Source organism: Rhea pennata, chromosome 1 (assembly GCF_028389875.1).
Source record: "Rhea pennata isolate bPtePen1 chromosome 1, bPtePen1.pri, whole genome shotgun sequence".
Taxonomy (NCBI): domain Eukaryota; kingdom Metazoa; phylum Chordata; class Aves; order Rheiformes; family Rheidae; genus Rhea; species Rhea pennata.
Window position 1 is genome coordinate 194919334 of NC_084663.1, and position 23022 is coordinate 194942355.

The window sequence follows — 23022 nt, forward strand, 5'->3', positions numbered from 1 at the left end:
TAAGATATTTCAGGGTATCTAAAGAGAAAGGTAAATGTTGTTGTCTTTAGGGCACCTATAATGGAGAGAGAGCAGCCAAGAGTACAGTGTATTAAGTAAACCTAAATACTTCTGAACTTGATCATCTATATTGACTCACTTGATCCTTAAAATTGTGGGACAGCTTCCTGAAGCTTGGCTGTGAAGAGTGCTGGTGAGGAGGAGGAGGACTTCAAGTGTCAGGAGGAGTCATTATATGGGTAAGGGACAGGGGAAAGAAACAAGATTTTTGAAAAAGAACATAATTTTATAGCATGTTCATTCTAGAATAATTGCTTTTCTGGAGCTTGACTAGGAAAACAGATGAAAACTTCTTCCTTGCACTTTTATGCTTTTAAGAGTACTGTCTTTTGATCCCATTGATTTCATGTTGTATAACAACAATGGAGAAAAAGTGTCCAGTAGTGCTCTTAGCCGTGTTTGTGGAGGGGACAGTATGACAGTATCCATGCAGCAAGCTGATCCTCCGTATCACGGCAAGTTTCATTACACTGAGTAACCTCCTTTAGCATTACAATGGCATAGTCTTGCATAATGTGTAGTCTTACATGCTTCATATCTAAATTTGTCCTTTTTTGCAGAGTAAATACTAGTAAGTTGGCTGATTCTTGCTGTCTGAATAATATCAACTGAAATTAAAGGGCACAAATTAGTTTCAGGGTTGTAAGTTTTGTTGAAGGTATCCAGAGTACAGATTTGCAATATGCAACTCCTGCTGAAGGCAAATGTGTGCTGTTGAAAGCATATTAGTTGGTGTTAATTATACTGGCTTTATTGACCTGCTACTAGTATTGTAAAGCTCTTTTGATACTGAAGTATAGTGCCATAAGAATGGGTGAGGTTGCCCTCCAGTGGTTAATGGTTAGAGGATACAGAGTACTAGTAGTGCAAACAAAGAATCAATCATTCTGAAGGACTTGGGCCTAAAAGCAAGACTTTAGGTGCCTAAGACCTGTGTTTTTGTTTAAATGCATATTAAAAATATTTTTAAGATCCGAGAATGTAAGTATTTGTATTAAGTGAGTATTAGGAGTGCAGTTGTTGATATCTCAAGTTAGAGTTGAATTCAGATTGGCACAATAAAATTTCAGTGTTCTTCTCCGTTCCTTGCAACCAAGTCCTTCCTAGCCTGTCTTACTGCAGTTTATCGCAGCATGTTGCGATAACGTTCGTAGCTTTGTGCGGAAATCTGGCATAGCTGCTGGGTTTGACCTTAGGGTAGCGGTATCTCAATTTGACTTTGCAATAGATTTATTTTTTTCCCCCTACAAACAACCGTAAAATACCACTTTGACCGGACTCTTAGGGACCCCGCTGCCGTGCCCCCGTGACGGCTCGAGCCACCTGTGCCGGGCTGCGGAGCTCCGGGCGCCGCCACCGCCGCTCCGGGCCCCGCGGAGCCGCCGCCGCCGCCGCCGCCGCTGCGGCGGCCGCGCCGCTCGCCGGCGTCCCCGGAGCGGCGGCGGCGGCGGGGCCGGCGGCGGCGGCGGCGGCGGCGGCGGGGCCGGCGGCGGCGGGGCCGGGGGGGCCGGGGCCCGCCCGTGCTCTCGCCGCTGTCAGCTGGCTCCCGGCGCGCCCCGCTCCCCCCGCCCCGGCCCTGCATTATTTATCAGCCACCGCCGCGGTAAACACCGGCGAGGGCTCTCCTGCCGCCAGACGGCCGCTGCCCGCCTCCGACGCGGCCCCGCCGGGAGCTGCCGGCCCGGCCCGCGGCGGCTGCTGGTGGGCGCAGGGGGACGGAGGGGGCGGCCGGGCTGGGCCGTGCCCGGGGCTCAGTGCTGCGGCCCCCTTGCTGACCGCCGCTCTCCCCCGCAGGACCCGTCTGTTCCCCCTCGGGCTATAAGAAGGCGGATGATGAGATGTCCGGAGCCACGTCCTCGGCGGATCTGGACGAGGCGCCAGCCCGCACCATTTACGTGAACCAGCCCCAGCAGAGCAAGTTCCGTGACAACCAGGTCAGGTAGGGAGCTCTCCCCGCTTCTCCCCCTTCCTAGAGGCAGCACTGCCGGGGCAAGATGAGCTGGGAGGGCTCCAGTCCTCTCTACTGCCTCCCATCCCTGCCTGGGCCTGGCTTCAGCGCGGTAAGTTCTGCCTCTGGCCGGGGTGACCGGGTCGGTGGCTCGACTGGGCACTGGGGTGCAGCTTGGAGCCTGGGGAGAGGCGCGAGCGGGGAGCTGGCAGCAGCAAGGGCCATGCTTTTTGTATCGTCAGCAGTGAGAGCTGGGAGCTCAGAGCTGCATAAGTAAGGTATGTGAACGGATCTTCATTTGGAGCACTAATAGGGCCATGGAACTTTGGGATAACAGGACCTAGTTGGATGTTCTTGGATATAAGACTTAACACATTAAATCTCCTATCGATTGAGGACAGAGTTAGTTGTCTAAGCTCCGTAGTGTATTTTCTCTTGAAAAGTGGTAACTTCCAGTCCTAACGACGTCAAGACTAAATGTAATATAAGAAAGTAGAATATGAAGAAAGAAAAGAAAGTCTAATGGGACAAGAATAACCATGAGGTTTACAAGCTCGTGTCCCATGTGTGCAAGGCACTTGTCAACCTGACTTGTTTAATTGAAGACCAAGTGGAATTTGCTTCAGCATCTTGAGGGGAGTGTGTGTGTGTGTACACGCATGTGTGTGTATAAGATGTTGGGTATAATTAATGCCATGTTATTGCAGTCTGACAACCCAAGTAACGTGTTGAAACAGAGTAAAAGGTGTAAGAGATGAGTGGTGATGTTTGGTTAGCTAGGTGAACAGATGCTTTCTATCTTGACTAAGGGAGAGAGTTATCTAGCAGGCCTGCTGTTTGTTAATACAGATGTTTGGGTCACTTCAACAGTTTACACAGTAAGTGCCTTTGTAAAGGGAAAAGAACTCAAAATCTTCCTCAGATGACACTTTTTGTTAGCTGTTTTACTGTATTTATCAAGGATGACTTCAAGAATATCTTCAGAAAGAATGCTGGTGTTCTGGATGGTACAATGGCTTGTTTATTCAAGGTTTTTCCGCAACTGATTTATTTTATACTTGTCTGTGAAAATCCATAGTTTAGGACTAGTTAAAAGATGTGGATTTTCTTAGGAAATGCTTTTTTTTTCTTTCTCTCTGAATTTGTGGGCTGCAAAATCAGCTACTTCTTGAGGTTTGTATATGTAGAGTCTGTATGTGTCTATATGTGTGTGTGAATATATATGTATGTAAACTAAAAAAACATCTCCACTTTGATAAATATAAACTATGTTTGGTAGGTCTCTATGAACGCAGCACTTGCACTGTTACTGCTTTTCAGAAAGAAACAAGGATGGAGGCTGGCAACAGCTGTAGTGTAAGTCTTCCTGAAAGAGTTCTCAACTGGCTTGAGAGGGTGTGGGAAAAAGTAGTGTCTGGCTTTTTGCCACTAGGAATTTTTCCTGATGGCCCTGTTGCCAACACCTGAGCAAACTGTTGTGTCCAGCTTACTGTGAGAGCCATCCAGTGGTAACTCTAAGAGCTTAAGGAGCTTTTTGCATCTTATTTCAGGCAGTTTTGGCCTCCCAGCTAGGGTAATCTGAATCATGAGGAATTTCACTGTAATAGGGATAGGGCAAAATGGAGGTAGGTATATGGTGGGAAAGCAAGGGTCATGTTCCACTGTCTGATGAGGAATCTCTGCTCTTTGGTTTTATTTGGGGATTAGGAGCACTAATTGGGTTCATGATGGGCTTCTGCTTAGTAAGATAGCTTTGACCTCTGTTCCCTACTACTTTCAAAAGTGCAGCAGGCTTTGGCTGTGCCCTCTGTATCCTGTAGAGTTAGCTTTCCCCCTCAGGTCAGTGGCAAAGAAGGGAAAGAGTGACTTGTTCTCATGGTACCTGTATAAGGACACCTACTGTGGAGTGAAGGAAGGTTTATGTGCCCCTTTTGCTTATATTTATTGGAGTTTCTCTTGAACTCTGATTCTGTATTGCTCCTTGGACTTTCCTGCTTACTGTGACCAGCTTCTGGCTTTCTTGGTGCCACTGGCTTTGAAGATGTCTCACAGGTAGCATCAGTTTGCCACAGTGATAGGTGTTTTAAGCACAGAAGTACCTGTACATAAGAGATTATAAAATTCAACTGAGGAAGATGATGAGACAGTTCTGATTGTCAGCTTTCTGGTAATCATCAAGCCACCTTTGAACAACCATGTAAACCTGAGGATGTTCATAGGGAGCTTTCTGAACCTTAAGGGAGCAGTATGCAAAGGTTCACTTTAAACTGAGCAAAATACAGCAAGAAGAGGTGCAGGGGGAAAGAGAGGATACAGCTTTACCTTTGGACTGAAATTTGTGCTAAGCATCCTTAGCTTTTTAAAGAATGTTTCAGGACAGAGTTAGTGTTAACAAAACTTAATTTCTAAGTTTGAGACTAAAAGGAAACAGTGATATGTAACCGTTTTTAAGACAAATTATGCAGAATTGGCAATTCCCTGGTATAATGTGTAATAGTATTATACTATTACATTACTATATATATTATACTATAACATTATACCTGGTATAGTGTACTCAGTGGCAGCTGACGTGAGGCACTAACATATCAAAAATTCTTAAAGTGAAAATGTGAGGATGTGGAGGGAAAATCTTCTCTCCATCCTCCTTCCTCTTGAGTTCTTTTTGTGTAAATAAGTGAGAGCAAGTTGCAAGAATTTGTAGAGCAATGGTCACATACTTTGTTGCTGCATTTCAATTTTTTATAGCAAAATATTTCAAAACTCAGTGCCGTGAGCCTTTCTGTGTATTGTAAGCCAGATCTAGTTTGGTCTTCTGCTTGTGTAGACATGGCTATCACCATTTTCAATTGTGCTGTAGCAGCAATAGCTTTTTTACTGGAAAAATCATATCTGCACTAGAAGCTGTTTTTCTCTATTGTATGGAGTTTGAAAAAGTGTGTATGTGTAACTCTGGACCTTTTAACAAAAAGGTAAATGATGTTGTATTTTCAGTGGAATTATTTTAGAAGCTTTGAAATATGCAAAAATGGAAAAATAATTAAATACCTTGTCTAACATGGCTGTAGCTCTAATATACTAAGTATATTGCTTTTAAGAAAGCAAACTAGTACCTATTTTGACTCTATTTTCTAAATATTCATCTCTAAGGATGGAGAGTCCACAACCTCCTTGGGAAACCTTTAACCACTCATAGTGGAAAAAATGTTTTCCTATGTTCAGATGGAATTTTCTGTGCTTCAGTTTTGACTTGTCCTGTCACTGGGCACCACTGAAAAGAGTGACTCTGTCAACTGCACACTCTCCCATCGGGTATCTGTAAACATTCTCGTTCACCTGTAAGATTCCTGTTCAGCCTTCTCTTCTCTGGCTGAACAGTCCCAGCCCTCTCTGCCTCTTGTAACGGTTACTCTAGTCCCTTAATGATCTTTGTGGCCATTTGCGGGACTTGCTGCAGTATGTCTGTCTGTTTTGGGCTGGGAAGCCCAGAACTGGACATAATGCTCCAGATGTGGCATTACTAGTACTGAGTAGAGAGGAAAGATCACTTCCCTTGACATGCTGGTGATGCTCTACCTAATGGAGACCAGGATAATGCTAACCTTCTTCGCCATAAGGATGTGTTGCTGATGCGTGTTCAGCTTGTCCACTAGGATCCCCAAGACCTTGTCTGCAAGGCTGCTCTCCAGCTGGTCCTTCCCAGCATGTACTGGTGCATAGGGTTGTTTCTCCCTAGGTGCAGGACTTGGTGTTTCCCTTTAAATTACATGCAGTTTCTGTCTACTCATTTCTCCAGCCTCTCAAGGTCACTCTGACTGGTAGTACAACAGTCTGATGTATCACCCACTCCTCCTGGTTTTGTATCATTTGTAAACTTGTTGAGGGTGCACTCTTCCATCATCCAGGTTATTAATGAACTATACTGGCACATAACTCTGTGCTAACAGTATTGGCACATATTTACCTGTGGAGTCCACTGCTAGTGACTGCTCTTCAGATAGACTTTGTACTACTGATCACAGCTCTCTGAGCCTGAGTTCAGCCAATTTTCAGTCCACCTCACTGTCCACTTACCTCGCCCCGGCTTTATCAGTTCATCCAAAAGGATGTTGTGGGAGTTGGTATTAAAGGACAAAGACTTAAGCTGAGATAAACAACTGCTTTCCCGTAATCCATTCACCAAGCCAGTCATCTTGTTGTAGAAGACTATCAGGTTGGTTAAGCACAATTTGCCCTGCTCCCCCCTGCCCTTGTAAGACCACACTGACTACTCCAAATCACCTTCCTATCCTTCCTGTATCTGAGAATGGTACCCAGGCTTGGATGATCTGTCACCTTCCCAGAGATCAAGGTGAGTCTGACCGTCCTGTAGTTCTCCAGAACCACCTTCTTGCCCCCTTGAAGACAAAAAGGAGTGACATTTGCTGTCTTCCAGACCTCAGAACCTCGCCTGATCACAATGATCTTTAAAAGTCAAAGATAAGTTTTATTGGTTGGTTGTTTAAACTGTAATCCTGTATTATTAAGGATAATCTTATTACACATTTACCTGCACTCAAAAAACTAAATTTTTTAAATTCAAAGATAAACCTGCCTAGTGCCCCCTAAAAGCGCAGGGATACAGAAATAGCACAATGATAGCAGTTTGAATGCAACAGCAATACTTCAGAGATCGCTAGACTATTGTAATGAATATTTTTCCTCATAGATATCCAGTGACAAGTGGAGGACTGATTTACTCTGCTTCACAAAGTAAGAATGTTCTACAGGACTGGCTTTGTGAATATAATTCCTCAATATCCCTTATTAATATATGAATCAACTCTGACCTTACTGGCTCTTCAGTGGGCTTATACTGAGAGTATAGTCTGTACTAGGAAGTTGTTCTAGTACATACTGTAAATATCATCAGTTAAGTGGTTTGAGTCAGTTGTTGTATATGTATTTTATGTTGATATGAAAACAATTGGAAGTTCTCCTTTTTCTCTTTTTAAATCTGTGAAACATAACAGTAATGGCATTAAGGACGTTATCTGCAATTGTCTTTAGAATATTCTAAATACATTACTGTTGCTCTTATTACTATTCTTTTTGTAATAGTAATATTTTTGGACCTGATAGTGCATCCTCGTGCAAGTCTAATTACTGCTAAGTCAGGACTACAAGTTCAGTCTCGGTATGTGGCCTGTGGGGGTTGAGGGGAGGAGATAGATAGATTAAGGCAAGATTCTACTCATATGTTTTTAGTGGATCTTGAATCCAAAGTCTCCCGGAAATTTTTTTTTGTAAGAGCAGAACTTATGTATTAGAGACTTGATGTATTAGGGAGGTGAGACTCCAAAAGACTCATTCTGGTGTCTAGAAAACCTTATGCTTGGAGACTTGCTTCCATACAGGCAAAAATTAAATTGTGCTAGAATAGATAATAGGCAAGAAGCTTTCAATTCTTACTCTTTTAAACTGTACAGGTATTTAAAACTCAAGCAGACCTGTGAGATGCCTCACTTTGAAAGCAGAAACACTGGCACAAGTAATTTAACACTGAAAGTTGCAAAAAGCTTTCTAGGAGAGCTGCAAATCCTGCATTAAACAAGCTGCTTATCTGTAGACTGTTCCATCAGCTTCTGTTCTTGGTGACAAGAAGTTGTGTGCACAGTCTGGATTCCTCTTTAATTCCAGCTGTATAGTGCATTAAACAAAGCAAAATGCATTGCTTTCCTAGCTTATAAATGAGTGATGCAGAAACTACTCGCATTTGTGATTTATGGCAGATTGTGGAATGTGTGGGGAGCTTTTTACTGGCACTTAGTGATTATCTGCTATTAAAAGTGAGAGTTGCTGGTATCAATAGCCAGTTAGTATTGACTCATGTTACACAAACATCCAAAGCAGTGCTCATTGACATCTGTGGTTGAAAATGTAAATAGTCAAATCTGTTATATGTAAGTGCATTTATCTGTACTTACGCTGTGGATTAGCATTCCTCTTGCACTAAAATGTTCTTTTGCCCTTTGGGTTAAATTACGCTTTTATTTATGATTGGTTCTACTGTTGTTCTTACAGTACAGACACAGTGGCCATTTGTAGTGGTATTAGTGGTATGTGTATTATTTTCAGAAGTCTTTTCCGTTGTCGTGTGAACAGATTGTGCCCTGTAGAAAAGCATTTTGGAATTTTTTAAAGCAGTAATGTGTTACCATATTTTGAATGATATCAGTGGTAAAAAAAGTAATAGCGTATTAAACTAATCCTCTGTTAACTTTTAGGTCTGGATAGATATTCCTAACTGAAAATAAAAATATTCATTAATGCTGCATGGTCTTGGTGAATCCAACAAATACTTATTCTGCAGTGCAAGTGTGACTGATACCTAAAATCTATTCCAATGCAGAAAGCTGGGGAACAGTTATAGAGGAAATGCTTTAGCTGTTTAAACTCCCTGGAAGTCACTGGTATATTGTGTGCCTCTTGTTGTCATGTTTCCAGATTGTACCAAGGTATTTGAAGTCGCTGTATCCTTGTTCTCAGTAGGCCACTATATGTCCAGAACTCTGGACCAGTTAAGAAATAGTTGAGTTCTGCCTGGACAAAACATCTGGATGTCTGGAGGTGGGGGACAGTGGGAGGAGACAGATATTAGACAGCTTTAGTGTTCCTCCACCTGCTGCACGCTGAGCTCTCTGGCAGCCTCAAATTGTTTATTCTCTGCACTGTGGTGGATTTCATGTATCGGCAGTAGTAAAACAGCAAGAGAATTAAAATGAGTGTTTCTTCCTTCAGATAAATCTGGTATTTAAGAGATTCTTTCAGATACTGGAGCCAAAGCTTAAATGCAATCTGCTTTAATACCAAGCGTCTTTCCCACAAATATGCTGAATAAATATTGGCCTGTATTTAGCAGTATGTAGTCATTTATGAGTGCATTTCTACTTATTTTTCTACTGTTAGTGATCTGTGTCCACAGAAACGTGCACAAGGAGAGACTGGGTTTTCTTTTCTTTCTTTCTTTTTTCTTTTTTTGGGGGGCTGTATGTATGTGTGTGTGTGGTTTTCCTCTGAATGAAGATGGAGTCAAAGGAAGTATGTCTTTCAAGACTGGCATAGATGACGTGTAGCAAATCATATTTTCTGACGTCTACCACTTCATTTAGTGAGGATTTGGTGTTTCAGTTCTTCTGCTTACAGCTATAGATAGTCTGCTGCTGTGTGCTACAGACCTCACTCTTGACTGGTGTCAGTAGATTTTGATCCACATCCCAACCTCTGAAACGCTGATTATGAATTGCTGTTTGACTACTGTCTGTACAAAGGGACAGAAGGGTAAGAGATCCTTGACATTGACAGAAACACAGTACTCCAAAACTGTAACAACTTTTTTCCATATCATTTCTGTGGACTGTAAAGGTACTCAGCTTTGAAAGAATTGTAGGTAGTCATTCCCCTTTCCCCTACCCACCTGACATGAGAGTAGTAGCTGCTTTAACTGGTGGTGGGGATACTATGAATTAAATAATGGCTTTAAAACTAAAGTTGGCCCTCCAACTTCTAGATAGCCTATGATTTGCAGCTAGCTAATTCTCATTAATGAGACTTGATTTAATATTTTTCAATCATTTTCATATCAATGTTTCATGTTTGGTGTAAAGCCTGTTTTGTGTTTGCATGGTAACTGAATATATTCTTAACCTTTGTTTATTGGGCAGTAGTATTTCTCGGTTAACTGTTCCAGCTAGCTCTACTTTATTGAATTCTGTTTGTCAGCAGGGCTGCTGAGAAGTCAGGGCATATTTGTATAGTGGTGACCTGGCAATATCAGAGGGTACTCAAACAATATCATGCCTACAAGCTTTTAGTTCTGCTTCCTAAACATGCTTTGTTGTCAATGTATTTGTAATTGAAAAACAGCCAGCAGTGTGTTCCCCTTTCTGCAGGGGTTGCATGAATAGAGAACAAATGGAAAGGGCTTTTCTATTGACATGCTTTAGCAAAAACCTCCAGAGTGTACCAGATTTGGATGGTGTAACTTCTATTAAATGTGTCTATGAAATCTTGTTAAACTGAACATAAACAGTCATCCTAAATGCTTGTTGTGTGTTAAAATTGCCCTAAGCACTGCCATAGGAGGTCTTTTTTGCTGGAAGAAGAATACTTATTTTGAGAACTCCAATTACATTACACTAATTAGTTTTTAAAATATTTTGCTGCCTAAATATGACAAAATTCCTGTTTCAACTCAAACTCCTGTTGATTCTGGAGTAATTTGCACAAGGTACCACAGGTTAGGAATTTGGGGGGGGGGGGCGGAATTACTAGGTGGATAACAATTACTCTTTTGAGCTAGACAGTAATGGGATTGTTGTGCTTCAGTGGATAACAATTCATAATGCATTTTGTATGCCCTTTTGTCTTAATGGTCTATACAGAGTTGACAACTAAGGTGAAACACTTTAGGATAAGCTTATTGCTGATGTGGCTCTTGAGACAGTGCAAGTAGCTCAGCCAAGCTGGGTTATAAGCCTTAATGTCTTGCCCCTGAAGTAGAACTTGTACATTTGGTTGAGTAACACTACTTGCTAGTACAAGCAAATGTAGTCAGTGAATGTTACATTTATCTTCCCTTTTTTATTAGGCTGTGATTAGGTATAAATTATAGTATAGTATTCTTGCATATTATTGAGATGTTTTCACTAAATTAAGCTTCTTGTATGAAATACTTTTACACGTTAGTGTTCAGAGCTGTCTACTTCTCTATCTTAATCTAATGCTTATGAGGTATTGCATCTCAATTAAAACAAACTGTTCTTTAGAGAAACTTGGCTTCCTGGTATCCTCGCCCGCAACACACTGGTGGAAGCTGACTCTCAGCGGAGTTACTATGGGCTGACTTGATTTGTCTTGAATTTATTAAGTTAGTATGAAATGGTCTTTTTCTCCTCAGATCACAAGATGTGAGAAAGGACTTTTGAGTACGCTTATTCAAGCCACCCTAGAAAGTAAGGGGACAAACAAGTCTTCCAGAACATGTAGTGGTGCCTATAACTTCCAGTGGGAGCCCATCTGGTAAATATAGGAATCCTTGCACTTAGGGAGAGATGGGGAAGTGAAGAAGTTCTTAACAGGAATACTGTCCCATTGCTAAGAGTGTTTGCAGTGTATTGGGTACTGCAATTTGGAGTTGCTGAAAGTATTTTCTGTGCACTACCAAAGTTCAAGTAGCTTAATCCTAGTACACCTGAATACTCCTAAACAGTTTTGTTGTCCATGATAGTAATTTAGGACAAGGGATTTATCTCTTTTACAGTAGTGCAACAGCTCTGTTGGAAACTTCTAGGCTTGAGGCTTCAGCAGTTAGGCAGAAGAATGTCCTTTCAACTAAGTTATGAGCTGTTTTATCTTTTAACAATATGTAAACTTCTTGTACGTGCCAGATGTCATTGTACCTATAGAGAAATTGTAGGGGAGTGCAGGAAAAAGCAGTGAAACAAAACAGTCGCTTGGACTCTGGGCAGTGGTTCCTCACAGATTTGAGAGACATGGCTCTTGGTTCTTTGCCTTGTGTTGGTCAGGTGCTTCAGCTTTAAGCAGTATCATCTACATAGGGTTGGAGTCTTGCACTTCACTGATTCTTTTACACTCTTTTGACCTGAGCTCATTGTCTGTGTCTCAAACTGTCTAGAGTATTTAAGCACCACATATACTTTTCTTAGTTGATAATAGTGTACAGACCATGACACAGTTCAGTGAAACCTTTACTGCAACTTTAGTCTTAAGGATTTATTTGACAGAGCTAGGCTTCTCTCTACAGATTAGAATGGAGGTAGCATTTGTCCACAGATTTAAATAGCTGCCTGCTATGGTGAACTAACACTGTGGTTTAGGGCCTAATTTTCAGTCAATCAATCATTGCATAGGCATATAAGCGAATGATCCTTATATAAGCCTTCGTAGTATCTTCTTAGAGAATTTGTAAATGGCTGTTTTTTTCTATTTTTAATCATCTGTTTCATGAACATATTACGGAATCTTTCATATATGTAAGGAGTTAAGTGATCTTACTGTTTCACTGTCATACTCGTGCAATGCCTAGAGCTTGTTCGTACGTCTAGGTTTGATGGTAGAACTGTTTTTTTTAGTGACATGTTCTGTATGAAAGTGCATTCTCTTACCTGGCACTATAATTGCTTATTGGCTTTTGCTTTAATGTTACTTGAAAAATGTAATGCTTGCTGCTGTGCCTCACATAGCAACGGTGACTGTCTTAGCCTGTGTTAATACTGCTTCTGCATTTAAGAGCTGATGCTCCTTTGAAGCTGATGTCACTCTGTCATGTGCCTGAAGGACCTTAGTGTGCACACAGCTCCACTGAAGACAAAATGTTTGAGCCTTTAGTTCAAGCAAATCTTGATTTTTCTCCTTCTGTATCAGAAAATCTAACCTTTTGTATGTTTTAATGGAAACAAAGCCTGCTTGGTGAGAGAAGAGTTCAAGTCCTCAGTGTACATTCTAATCACTCAGCGCTTCCAGTATGATTCACATTGCTGTGCCTGTTCTTAAGATTTGCTTCTGTAAATTGTAGCCCCAAAATACCAGCTGATGTTTCTCTATTCAATGCATGTAGTCCTTTCAAAGATTGATTCCTGGACTTCGCATGTAGATAACTCTTCATTTGCTACTACATCTTCCCCCCCCCCAAATTATTTTGTATGTTTAACTAAAGATCATCATATATAGTGGAGGTATTGCTTAGGAAGCTATATACAGGCTGTAGAATCAGCACCTCAGATCCATCACTGGCTACTTTCTATTGCTTCTGTAAGCAAAAATTGTAACGAGAGGATTCTGCAACTTAAGCCATTTGTGCATATATTCTTGAATACTTTTGAAATACTGGAGTTGAACTCAAGTGAAGCAAATGCCTAATGCAAAAACACAAGTCTTGGTCTCAGCAAGGTATGTGGGACTTCCTAATTTGTAGACAAGAGCAGTATTCAGGAGACTGGAAACTAAATGTTCTAATTATTTACCATGATTGTAAATAACTGAACATAACTGAACTGTGTTTTAGTGAATTTTTCTGAAGACTGGCACTGGCTGCCTAGTATGCACATGTGTTAAAAGCACTGAAATCAAATAATACTCTGTAGCCCTTAACTCTCGTATTAGGGAATAACTCAAGTGTGTGAACTGTGGAGTTCATATAGTGGTGAATACCGACTTGGAAAGGGCTCTTTGTCATACTTGCCTCCCTTGGAGAAATAAGATGATGTGTCTCCAGGAGGTCCTACTTTTCACAATACAGCAAATCTAAAGGTTCAACTTCTGTCTTGAAGAGCTGTCAAATAACTTAAAATTCTCAGTGAAGGAGTGGAGCTGCTAAGTGTCTGCCTTGGAAAATGTAGAGCCATACTCAGCTGCACATTGCCAGCACACATACCATTCTGAAGGAAGCAACCTTTTTACCTCTGTTATAGCTTTTGTTGCTCATTAAAGTATCATTTGATAGAGGAAAAACTGAAGTATTTTGGGAAGGCAGGGAGAGGAAATGAGGAAAATGGCAGGTATGGGAGTTGTCATACAAAATTCCAACCGAACCAATGGGAAAGTATACTGTAAAACCACTCATTGAGTTTCTCATCTTACAGTTTTTTGGTAGTGTTTATATGAATGTTCTCAAAATGACTAATCACTGGTAGTTCAGAAGCATGGTAATTAGTGAAGATATGTGAATGACATTAATTTGCTCAAATTGCACAGTGTTTGCTTTTAGAAAAATCTCTGTGTGTTGTTGTAGGAAAAAGTGGAACCAGGTTCTGCTTTCAGCTGTACTGATCTGTATCCAAACTAACTTAATTGGGTTTGGAGCTCCTTCTGATTTATACAGTGGTATAACTTGAAACATAACTTTCATCTGAATTGAGTTGCACATATAAAGGAGACAGATCTCCTTTTGATGTTTGGATATCTGTTTAAATATCAAACTTCGTAGTTGACTATACAAACCCTGCTTAACAGCTGTTGCTTTTTTAAATGCCAATTATAGTTCTTAGGTTTCCTGCATATGCTCCCCTTCTCTGCCGCAACTGGTTTTGTGAACTGTGGAGCTGATGTTCTTGGATTGAGTACCAGACATTTCTTTGGAGATGCTCTGGCACTGACTAGAGCTCTTCAGAGGGCTAACCTCTGTGTGTGGTCATCTTTATTTAGTGACCAAAGTTTTGCTACAAATAAGCTGCATAAATTTTCTACCTCCTCACCTGAAGGTTGTAGTGTCTCTATTTGAGCTTTGATTATGCTGAAGAGTCATCTACAATGTGTCTGTTAAGAGGAAGCATACTGCTTTCATATTTGCAGTTTTTGCATTTCTCCTTTGGAGAGCTGCTTTTCAGAGCCCAGTTCAGCAAGTAATCTAGGCTGGGCAGGAGTATCAGTTTTTCATAAGGAGCTTTCTCTTTAAAAAAAATGTACACCAGCTTTTTATAACAACATGTGATTACTGTTCCTGGTCTGCATGGCAACAGCTGAATATGCCTCTGTCTAATTAGAGCCATGCCTACTACTTTGTAAGCATCTGTCATGTTACTTAGGTAACAAACTGCATGGCTGGAGGGACTTAGTGTGTATAAAGATCATTCAAAAGAAAGCCTTATTGTGGTGGCATTAACACGGTTATTAGAATAGGAGTGTTGTTTTGACCCTTGATACATTTAGAAGTTAGTAAGTGGTAAAACATTAAGTTTCAGCTTGCTTGCAGTTGGAGATCAATTCTTACTCTAATATAATCCTAGCAAACTGCATGGGCGTACCATTTTGATGTACAATGCGAATGCATTTTTTGTAGTATTCTGTTTCTTCTGTAGCTTAGTGACCTGTAAAACATTGTATGTGATTGGGATGTGGAATTTGAGGGAACTTTGAAAGCTGCTAGTTCTTGGTTTCTGATTAGTTGGTGCTGCTTGGGGACTTCACTTCTGTGGTAGGTCTAAACATGTTAACATGGTTTACCCCTCCTCACCCCCCTCATTAGGTACAAGATTTCTGCTGAGACTTCTGCATGTTTAATTATGTTGCATATTATAGGAGGATTATATTACACTGGGGACTAAGCAAATGTGATTTAGAACTAAAAGTCTTTTAATCTTACTTTGAAAGAACTAATAGCATTTCAAAACACTAACTTATAATGTCTTCATTTTTATAATAAAAATTTTATGCTTTTAATCTGGATGCATGTTTTTATTCAAGTTAGTTAGCATGACTTACTGTTGAAATCTGACCACTTAAACTTTCTTTAAAAATATTACATTGACTACATTAATGCATGATTTTGCATGCTAGTAGCAATAGGATGTCTATAGCCTGTAATATTAGATATGTTGTCATGCTATCTTTTTCTTTCTAGACACACAGTTAAAGTAATAACTGACTTGTACTGAATCTAGCAGGGGCCTATAATTATTTGAAGAGGAAACCAGATGAAATTGAAATATAACCAGACCAGCCTAATAAGATAGGGTCTTACTTGATCATTCTGTTTAACTCCCACCACTGTGGCTCTATTCCAAAAGTAGAACTTCACATACCACCAAGTGCCATATTGCCTCTTGTTGCCATTCTAGTCTGTGGAGGATACAACTGAATCTCACTAGAGTGCTTAGGCTTGGGGACTGGCAAAACAAGAGGGAGAGGAAAGGGATTAAAGCAAATAAGTAAAAGGTCTTGGAGATTGCTATTCTGTAACCTTGTACATAGGCAAGAAATCCTGTTGACCTGAAGTGCCTGTAATTTAAGGAGATAAATAGTAAGAATTTTACGCATAGCAACCAATTAATTGGGAAAGGTAGCTCATAGTCAAGTGTTTCTTTATGTATCTGGTTTTCATTGTTTGTGAATGGTAATGCTGTGGATTTTAATTTATCTGAAAGACATACTGATGGGAGAGAACTGGAAAAGCTTTCCACAGATGGCCAGTCTTAATTCCAAAAGTGCCAAGAGTACTTTTCTGAACTTGGATATGATAGCGCCTTGCCTGTAGTCTAGGAGCTGTATTGCTAGTGCTTCAGGAAATAATTGAGCCCCTTAAAGTGTTTTTGGATTCTCTGGTCACTAGGAATGCAAGTCTCCTTTAAAAAAAGATCTTTGACACAGGTTGTCTGACTCTAGTAGAATTTATCAGTGTTGAGGGGATGAAAGTCATACCGTAGCTGCAAGCACTTTAAGAACAAAATTCCAACTTTGCTGGTGCTCAGTATTTAACAGTGGGGAAGGTGCTAAGGTAATACAGTGTGGGGTGGGAAATACAATAATGACCTCTAAAATACATTCTCTGGCTGGTCTAGGGAGATGTCATAACTCCTTCATTGGTTAGAGTAATTTTAGTTTTATTCTAGTAAATAGTCCTCTTTCCCATATAATGGGACATTACATGCTATGGATAGACTTGGTCACTCGTGTTGCTTGGATAGCACAAGAAAGTTCCTTGTGCTGCAGAACCTGCATCAAGAAGGCATGTGGATGGCTGGAATGTCTTAATCTCTTTTTAGGTTAGTTTTGGTAATGTATAAGCCATTCTCATGTAGTCATGGCTCTACTTTAAAACTGGATGGGTAAATGTTCTTGTAATTTTGATACTTTTCTGAAGTTTTACCCAGATCTATCAGAATGACCATTGCTGGAATTGATGTAAGAGACAAGAAGTCATATAGCTTCTTGAGACCAGTTATTGCAATATATTCATATTTCAACTACCCTAACGCAAAAATATAATGACTCTACAAAATAGCCAGAAAAGATTATTCTGAAAAAGTGCATATTCTTTTTATGGTCTGGTATTCATAACTGAACATGCTTCTGAACTGGGAAGAAGGATGCTTTAAAAAGAGCACTTTAGAATTTCTAATTTCTCCTCTGTTCAGGTGAGCCCATCTCAACACACTTAAGTTTCAGGCTATGATGAGGGATAAGCATTTGATTAAGTGCTTTGAAGTGATTGAGCTGAAATGTTACATGTTCACAGTGCTGAAGTTTGGGCTGAACCAATTTTTGTCATCTGATGCTTCATGCAATAGTAAAAGTAGAGTGGGACTGTCAGCCTTTAGGTCTACTGTGTGATATCTCTGTACAGCTCTTCCTTATAACACAGATACCTTTGTCATTTCCTCCATGTTCTATGCTTGTCTTTGTATGGCTTTTGAACTATTTTTAACACCAGATTTAGAAGCCTAATTTAAAGATGTCAGCCATAGTCCCTGCATGATGTTCAGATGGAGTTCTTTAGAATAAAAACCTTCCTCTTCTAACCTGCAGCACAGCCAAGTACAGTGTGGTGACATTTCTACCTCGATTCCTGTATGAGCAGATAAGAAAAGCTGCAAATGCATTCTTCCTCTTCATTGCCTTACTGCAGGTATAGTCTTACTATTTTGCTTTTATTATAAAATGAACAACTAATACAGTATAACAGTTATTTGAATCTTGATCTTTAACTGCAAACAAGTACTTAAGCATATGTTAAATAGTAATATTGAGGTATGTGCTTTCATAAGATAGGCAATTCACTTTACCACTGTGATTAGAAGGTAAGTAGAAGACTTTAAAATATACTTCCTAAAATTAAACTGTTTTTTTTAACTTAAGAAAAAGACAACCAAAAACAAATAGTACCATAAAATATGAAGCTATTGACCCATACTGAAAACAGCATGTATGGATTCTTGTGAAACTACTGGTTGTTCAGAGTGTAGATCTTCACCTGGAATCAAAGATTTACATCAGTTGGATGTTTTGCGTAGGGAGAGAGGAGAAATGAAGAATAAAAGGCTTGTAGAACAATTTCGTTTTATTACTTTACAGGGCCAGTTTCTTCAAATCTACCTAGAGCTCTGACATCTCTAATTTTAGTGTGTGTATTAGCCTATGAGGCACAAATTGGAATTCAAGCTCTACCTTCTCTTGTCAGAGCTTTTGATAAAATTCCAAATTTCCTGGAAACTATTTTAAATACAAGTACACAATGGATTTTTTTTTCTGTTCACAGCAAATTCCTGATGTCTCTCCAACAGGAAGATATACCACCTTGGTGCCATTGCTATTTATTTTAACCGTTGCTGGCATCAAAGAAATTATAGAAGACTATGTGAGTACGGCGTATTGGGGGAAGTAGTGCTAAAGACAGAAAAGGGGCTAAAAATGATGGGGCTCCACAAAGCTGTACATCTCTCTTACTGTGTATCAGGTCATCACTGAACAATTACAAAATGTCCTTTTGACTTTCAAAGCTCTTAACTCAACTAGAATTTCTATAGCATGCTGAGCTAAATTAGGCTTGTCGCATCATGGATATATGGCAAACAAGGAAGTCAGGCAACTGAAAGCCAGAACACTTCCTTCTACCTCTTCAGGAGTTGTTTTAGTGCTTTCATTAGAAAGGCCTGGATAGAAGGACATGGTCATTGTAGTGATGCTGTACAGGCCTGACAGAAATGTGGCCTTTGCTAGTCTTCAAAACTGAAAAAAGTTTTAGAATTGAGCAAACTGTTTTGGAGAAAACCTATATTAAGTTTTTTAGATACTGTTTATAATAAATAGGTCTTTCTGCTATGCAAAGTCATGATAAATAAGTTAACTTTGAATTACAATTAAAATAAATAGCATGCAGAATGTTTCTTCCACCTTTTGTCTAGGTATGCCAGCATTTGCTATTCCTTCTTTCAGTTTTGGAGACTGGGGATTTTTTACCGTTGATCCAAGTCTGAGTTTGGTTTCCAACACAGGGACTCTCATTTTAAGTTGCTTTTTTCCCCCCTTCCTTTTACAAGTCTCTGTATTTAGATGATTTATGTGTGGGTTTTCTTTTTTATAAATCTAACATAAAGGCAAAAAGGACTTCATGCATCATCTTGCAGCTTGTCATGTTTCTAGCTTTGAGTTAATGGTTTTGGAATCTTTGTGTAATTACTTGTTTTATTTTCTTGCAGAAACGACATAAGGCAGACAGTGCAGTAAATAAAAAGAAAACAATAGGTAAGACTAAGCTGTCTTAAAGTAGAGTCAAGTATTTGAAGTGTAACTAGTAAATACTAGAACATTTATTTTTAAATGGTTCTGTTGCTTAAATTGTTATAATGGTGGTGCATATCTTTTGAGGAGTTACTATTTTGTTAGGACTTTTTCTGCATCAGTCTGAAAAACTTGATAATCAAGAGTTTTAAATGTGTAGAGGTAGTCTTAAGGCTCTCCAATGTTACACAGTTTCTCCCCAAGAAAACCAAATAACCCCCTCCCCAACCTCCACTCAAAACCCCTGTATATTGATACTTTAAATTCCTTCCGACTTTGAAAGATTGCTTCAAAGGATTTTTGAAAAAAATCATTGTTAAATGCTGCTGCCCTTAAAATACAGGAAGAACTGTGGCGGTTCTGTGGGTTTGCTTCCTTGAAATGCTAATGAAGGAAGAAATTCTGCTAAATATCCGTTTTTCCCCAATTTACTGGCAACTGCTTAATACTGAATACCTGAAAGCACCACTTGGATTTTTCTGTCCCTTAACTGAAAACCTGCGCAGAAAATATGAAGAGCTAGTTTTGTGCTGAGACTAATTGCTTCCTGGCAGTTGAACTTAGTGTGAGGGCATGGGACTTCAGTGGTCCCTGTTGGACAGCTCCTTTGCTGCTCCTCAAGGAATTTCTGGACGTCACTGACTGCAATTTACTGTTCAAGCTGAAAACACAGGAAAGCGAACTTTCAGTAGAAGCCCTTCTTCCCAAATACATTTAGCTCAAGTTTTAAAAAAGAAGTGCTTAAAGAAGTGAAGGAAACCAAACAATCCACTAGCTTTGTAGTTGAGTTATGAAGCAAAAATGCTCGCAGGATTGCTTTCAGGAAGGATTTTTTTCTTCATGCCTGAGAGGATAAGCTCATCACTGAGACTCTATATTAACAGCTCTCAAAGACAGTATTGCTTTACCGATTCCTGGAGGTGATTTCTTTTTTTTTTTTTTCTTCCACGATTTGTTGGGGAGATGCTGCAAGTGCGCCATATTTATTAGCCCTGAGGATTTGGCAGTTAACTGGCTGTAGCACAACAGGCCTTGTTATAAGCCATATGAAAGATTGCTCTTTCAAAGGTCACATAGGCAATTCCATATAATTCATTTGTAGTTGGACGGAAAATAAACATTTTAAAGGAAGTTTATCCCACTACGCATGGAGAGACAACCTTAAAGAAAACAAGATAATCTTACGGAGTTAGAGAAATTAGTACTTGAAAATGGTGCTTGTCTTGTAAAGTTTTATTCTTTACATTTTAAAAACTCTGAATAGAGTTTTCAAAATGATACCTCAAACTCTATATGCTTATTTTTCTGAAGAGTGGAAATTTAGAGGTCTATTCGTGAGACTTGCATTTTAAGAATGAAAAGCCAGTTCATATTCAGGATAGGATTAAAATGCATTAAATGTGGCTATCTGTATTTGCCCATAGTAATTTTAGCTTATCTATGCTGAGTGAGATTTAGTCAGTGCAGTCAGTTTAGAGCAATTCAATTCACCTTAAAGTTGATATCTGGCTGACTCAAGGAGCTATGTTCTGAACACCACTGCATGCAGTGACCAAGTGCTTGCTTCAGTAGGCTTTGCATTTTTCTTTGTTTAGTTTTGAGCTGTCAGTAGCGCAGTTTTAAAACAAATTCTCCGTTGAAAACTTTGGTTTACTTCACATAATGGGTTTGATATGTATAAATTAAACTATCTTTGGAGGATACTGAAGTTGTTCTGCTCTCGGTGTACATTATTCATCTCCTTCAGGGGTCAGAGTGTGTTAGACTCTAAGCCAATGTTTCATGTCTCAGATAGCTTCAAGTGGCCTGTGTGAAGAGGACACTGAAACTAGGGTCCAAACTAAATCTAATCCTAACTGAAGACACTGAACAAAATATTACATAGGTGTGGAGAAATCATCACTGAATATTTTGATCTATTGATCCATTTTTTGTTGTATTAGGGTATAAACCATAAACATTTATATTGTGTGACATGCCCTAGAAAAGTAGATGCCAGTTCAGATTCTTCCACAGGAGCAATGGTAGATGCAAGTCCTTCAAGCGCAGCAGCTGGAAGCCGTGTGAGATATGCCTGCAGTCACTTGAAGTGACCTAGGATGTAGGTGTGGGTGACTACTTTAAGTTCTAGATATCCACTGACTAGAGTGTGAGTTCAGATGTTAGTTCATGTGATGTTAGCTCACATGTAGGCACTTACAATCAACTAACTTCACCTCAGACTGACTCTGTCCTTCATACTCCTTAATTCCTTCACAGTGTGTTTTTTTCTTAGACTTAAATGGAACAGATTTTTGCTATGTTGACTAAAGAATCTTATGAATGAAAAGCTTACCAATTTTACACTCCTAGAAACACTTTCTAGAAAGTATTATTCCATCCTTTGGAGTACTACTACAGTGGTGGGTAAAGCAGAGTAGAAGGTAGAAAATTTCAAACCCCAAATCTCTGAACTGTTATATTTAAAGTAAGCTTTGTCCTTAGCTTTTGAGGTTATCCATGTTTCCCCGCAGCCTCCTCCATCAAAAGCAAATGCTTCAGTAATTTGCTTGACTAATTAATTTTAATGAGTAAATTGATTTCAGTAAGCATGAAAGCTAAACTGTTTTCCTGTAAAAAGAAAGCAAATTATTGTACACAAAGGCCAGGTTCCTGACTTAGTAACTTCATCATTTCTTGCAGACATGCAACAATGTGATTTGTGTGCATGGGAGCTGCTTAAAGCTAGGAATAGGAGATGCTAGGTGTTGTGGTCTGTACTTGAGAGTTTAGGTTCTTGAAACAAGGCTGTGGGTACATGTGTCTTACTTGAGATCCTCCTGAATTCTGAATTGAGCAAAGCTCAGTTCAAACATAGCTTGGAAGAAGGAAGGAAGCGGAGCAATAAACCTGTATGCTGATCCTGAGCTACCGTATACTTATTCAAATGGAAGCTCAAAGGTTTGGACACATCACTACCAGTGCTTCTGTTGCTGTCCGCGTATCTCACATTAAATTGCAGATGGATCATAATGAAGTAAACTACAGTATTAGAAGTACAGATCTCAGGATTCTCTGCTCCCAAGTGTGATACCTGACAGCTAGGAGTAAGAGATGGGCTTCTTGTGTTCTGGCCTGATGCATCTCTCATTCATTTGTGGAGCGGCCTGAGTAGGGCAGCTGAGGCTGCATCCAATCAAATTCTGTTTTCTTGGGATTTGGCATGTTCTTCATCTGAGTTACTGATAAGAATTACATAGCACTGAAGAGAGAACTGCTCGTACTCAGAAAGTGAGGGGCTGAGATCTTCAGCTTTGAGCTATTATAGACCTTCTGAGCCTCTTTAAAACTGGCCATGGCTACCTTCAGTGAAGTGTTTGATCTTGTTTAGGTATACTTGATGAGCTCACAGCTGGACTACTGGATGTCTTGGACTTGGTTGCTGAAGGATGATGCAGTGAAATGTTTGACTTGACTGTTTAGGCTAGGATAGTGTTAAGTATGTGCAGAACAAATTAGGAGCACCTAGAGGAACTATTCAAGTGAAAAGGCATGTTCCAGATTAAATGACCAATGAACTTGTCAGGACAGCATTGTGGGACTTAAGCACTACAGAAGCTTAAGGTCTACATACTTTTTTTTTGTTTGTTTTTAATTTAGCGTCAGCATTTAGGGCTTTCTCCAAAGCTAATCTCTCCTTTCCAGTAGGATTTAAAGCCTGCTTGACACTCAACTTGCTATATAGGGCTGACGCTTGAGATGAGAGTGAGGTTGGAGGGTCAGTCAATGAAGGCTTTTTCTTCAGGTATTTCCTAGAAGTGAGTAAAATGTGGGGACAAGGTGAGAATTAAACTGTAATAAATCACCATTTCATCTGATGAATATACCTCTTGGTGTTGGTTGGCAATGGGCATAATACCCTTTTCTAAGAAGATCAATTTTCAGCTGGGTAGTGGTGGTTACTTTCTGTATATTAGTTT

General features: G+C 39.8%; 1 protein-coding gene across 1 annotated transcript in view; it reads left to right on the forward strand.

Annotated features, from left to right (window-relative positions):
- The first annotated feature begins 1859 nt into the window (after nt 1–1859).
- ATP8A2 (ATPase phospholipid transporting 8A2) overlaps nt 1860–23022 on the forward strand; it is a 297173-nt gene continuing 276010 nt past the window's right edge. Inside the window, exons 1-4 of the mRNA XM_062577183.1 lie at nt 1860–1999; nt 17312–17411; nt 18042–18140; nt 18982–19027. Of these exons, the coding sequence (XP_062433167.1) occupies nt 1899–1999; nt 17312–17411; nt 18042–18140; nt 18982–19027 (346 nt within the window). The 5' untranslated portion in view covers nt 1860–1898. The remainder of the gene's footprint in view (nt 2000–17311; nt 17412–18041; nt 18141–18981; nt 19028–23022) is intronic.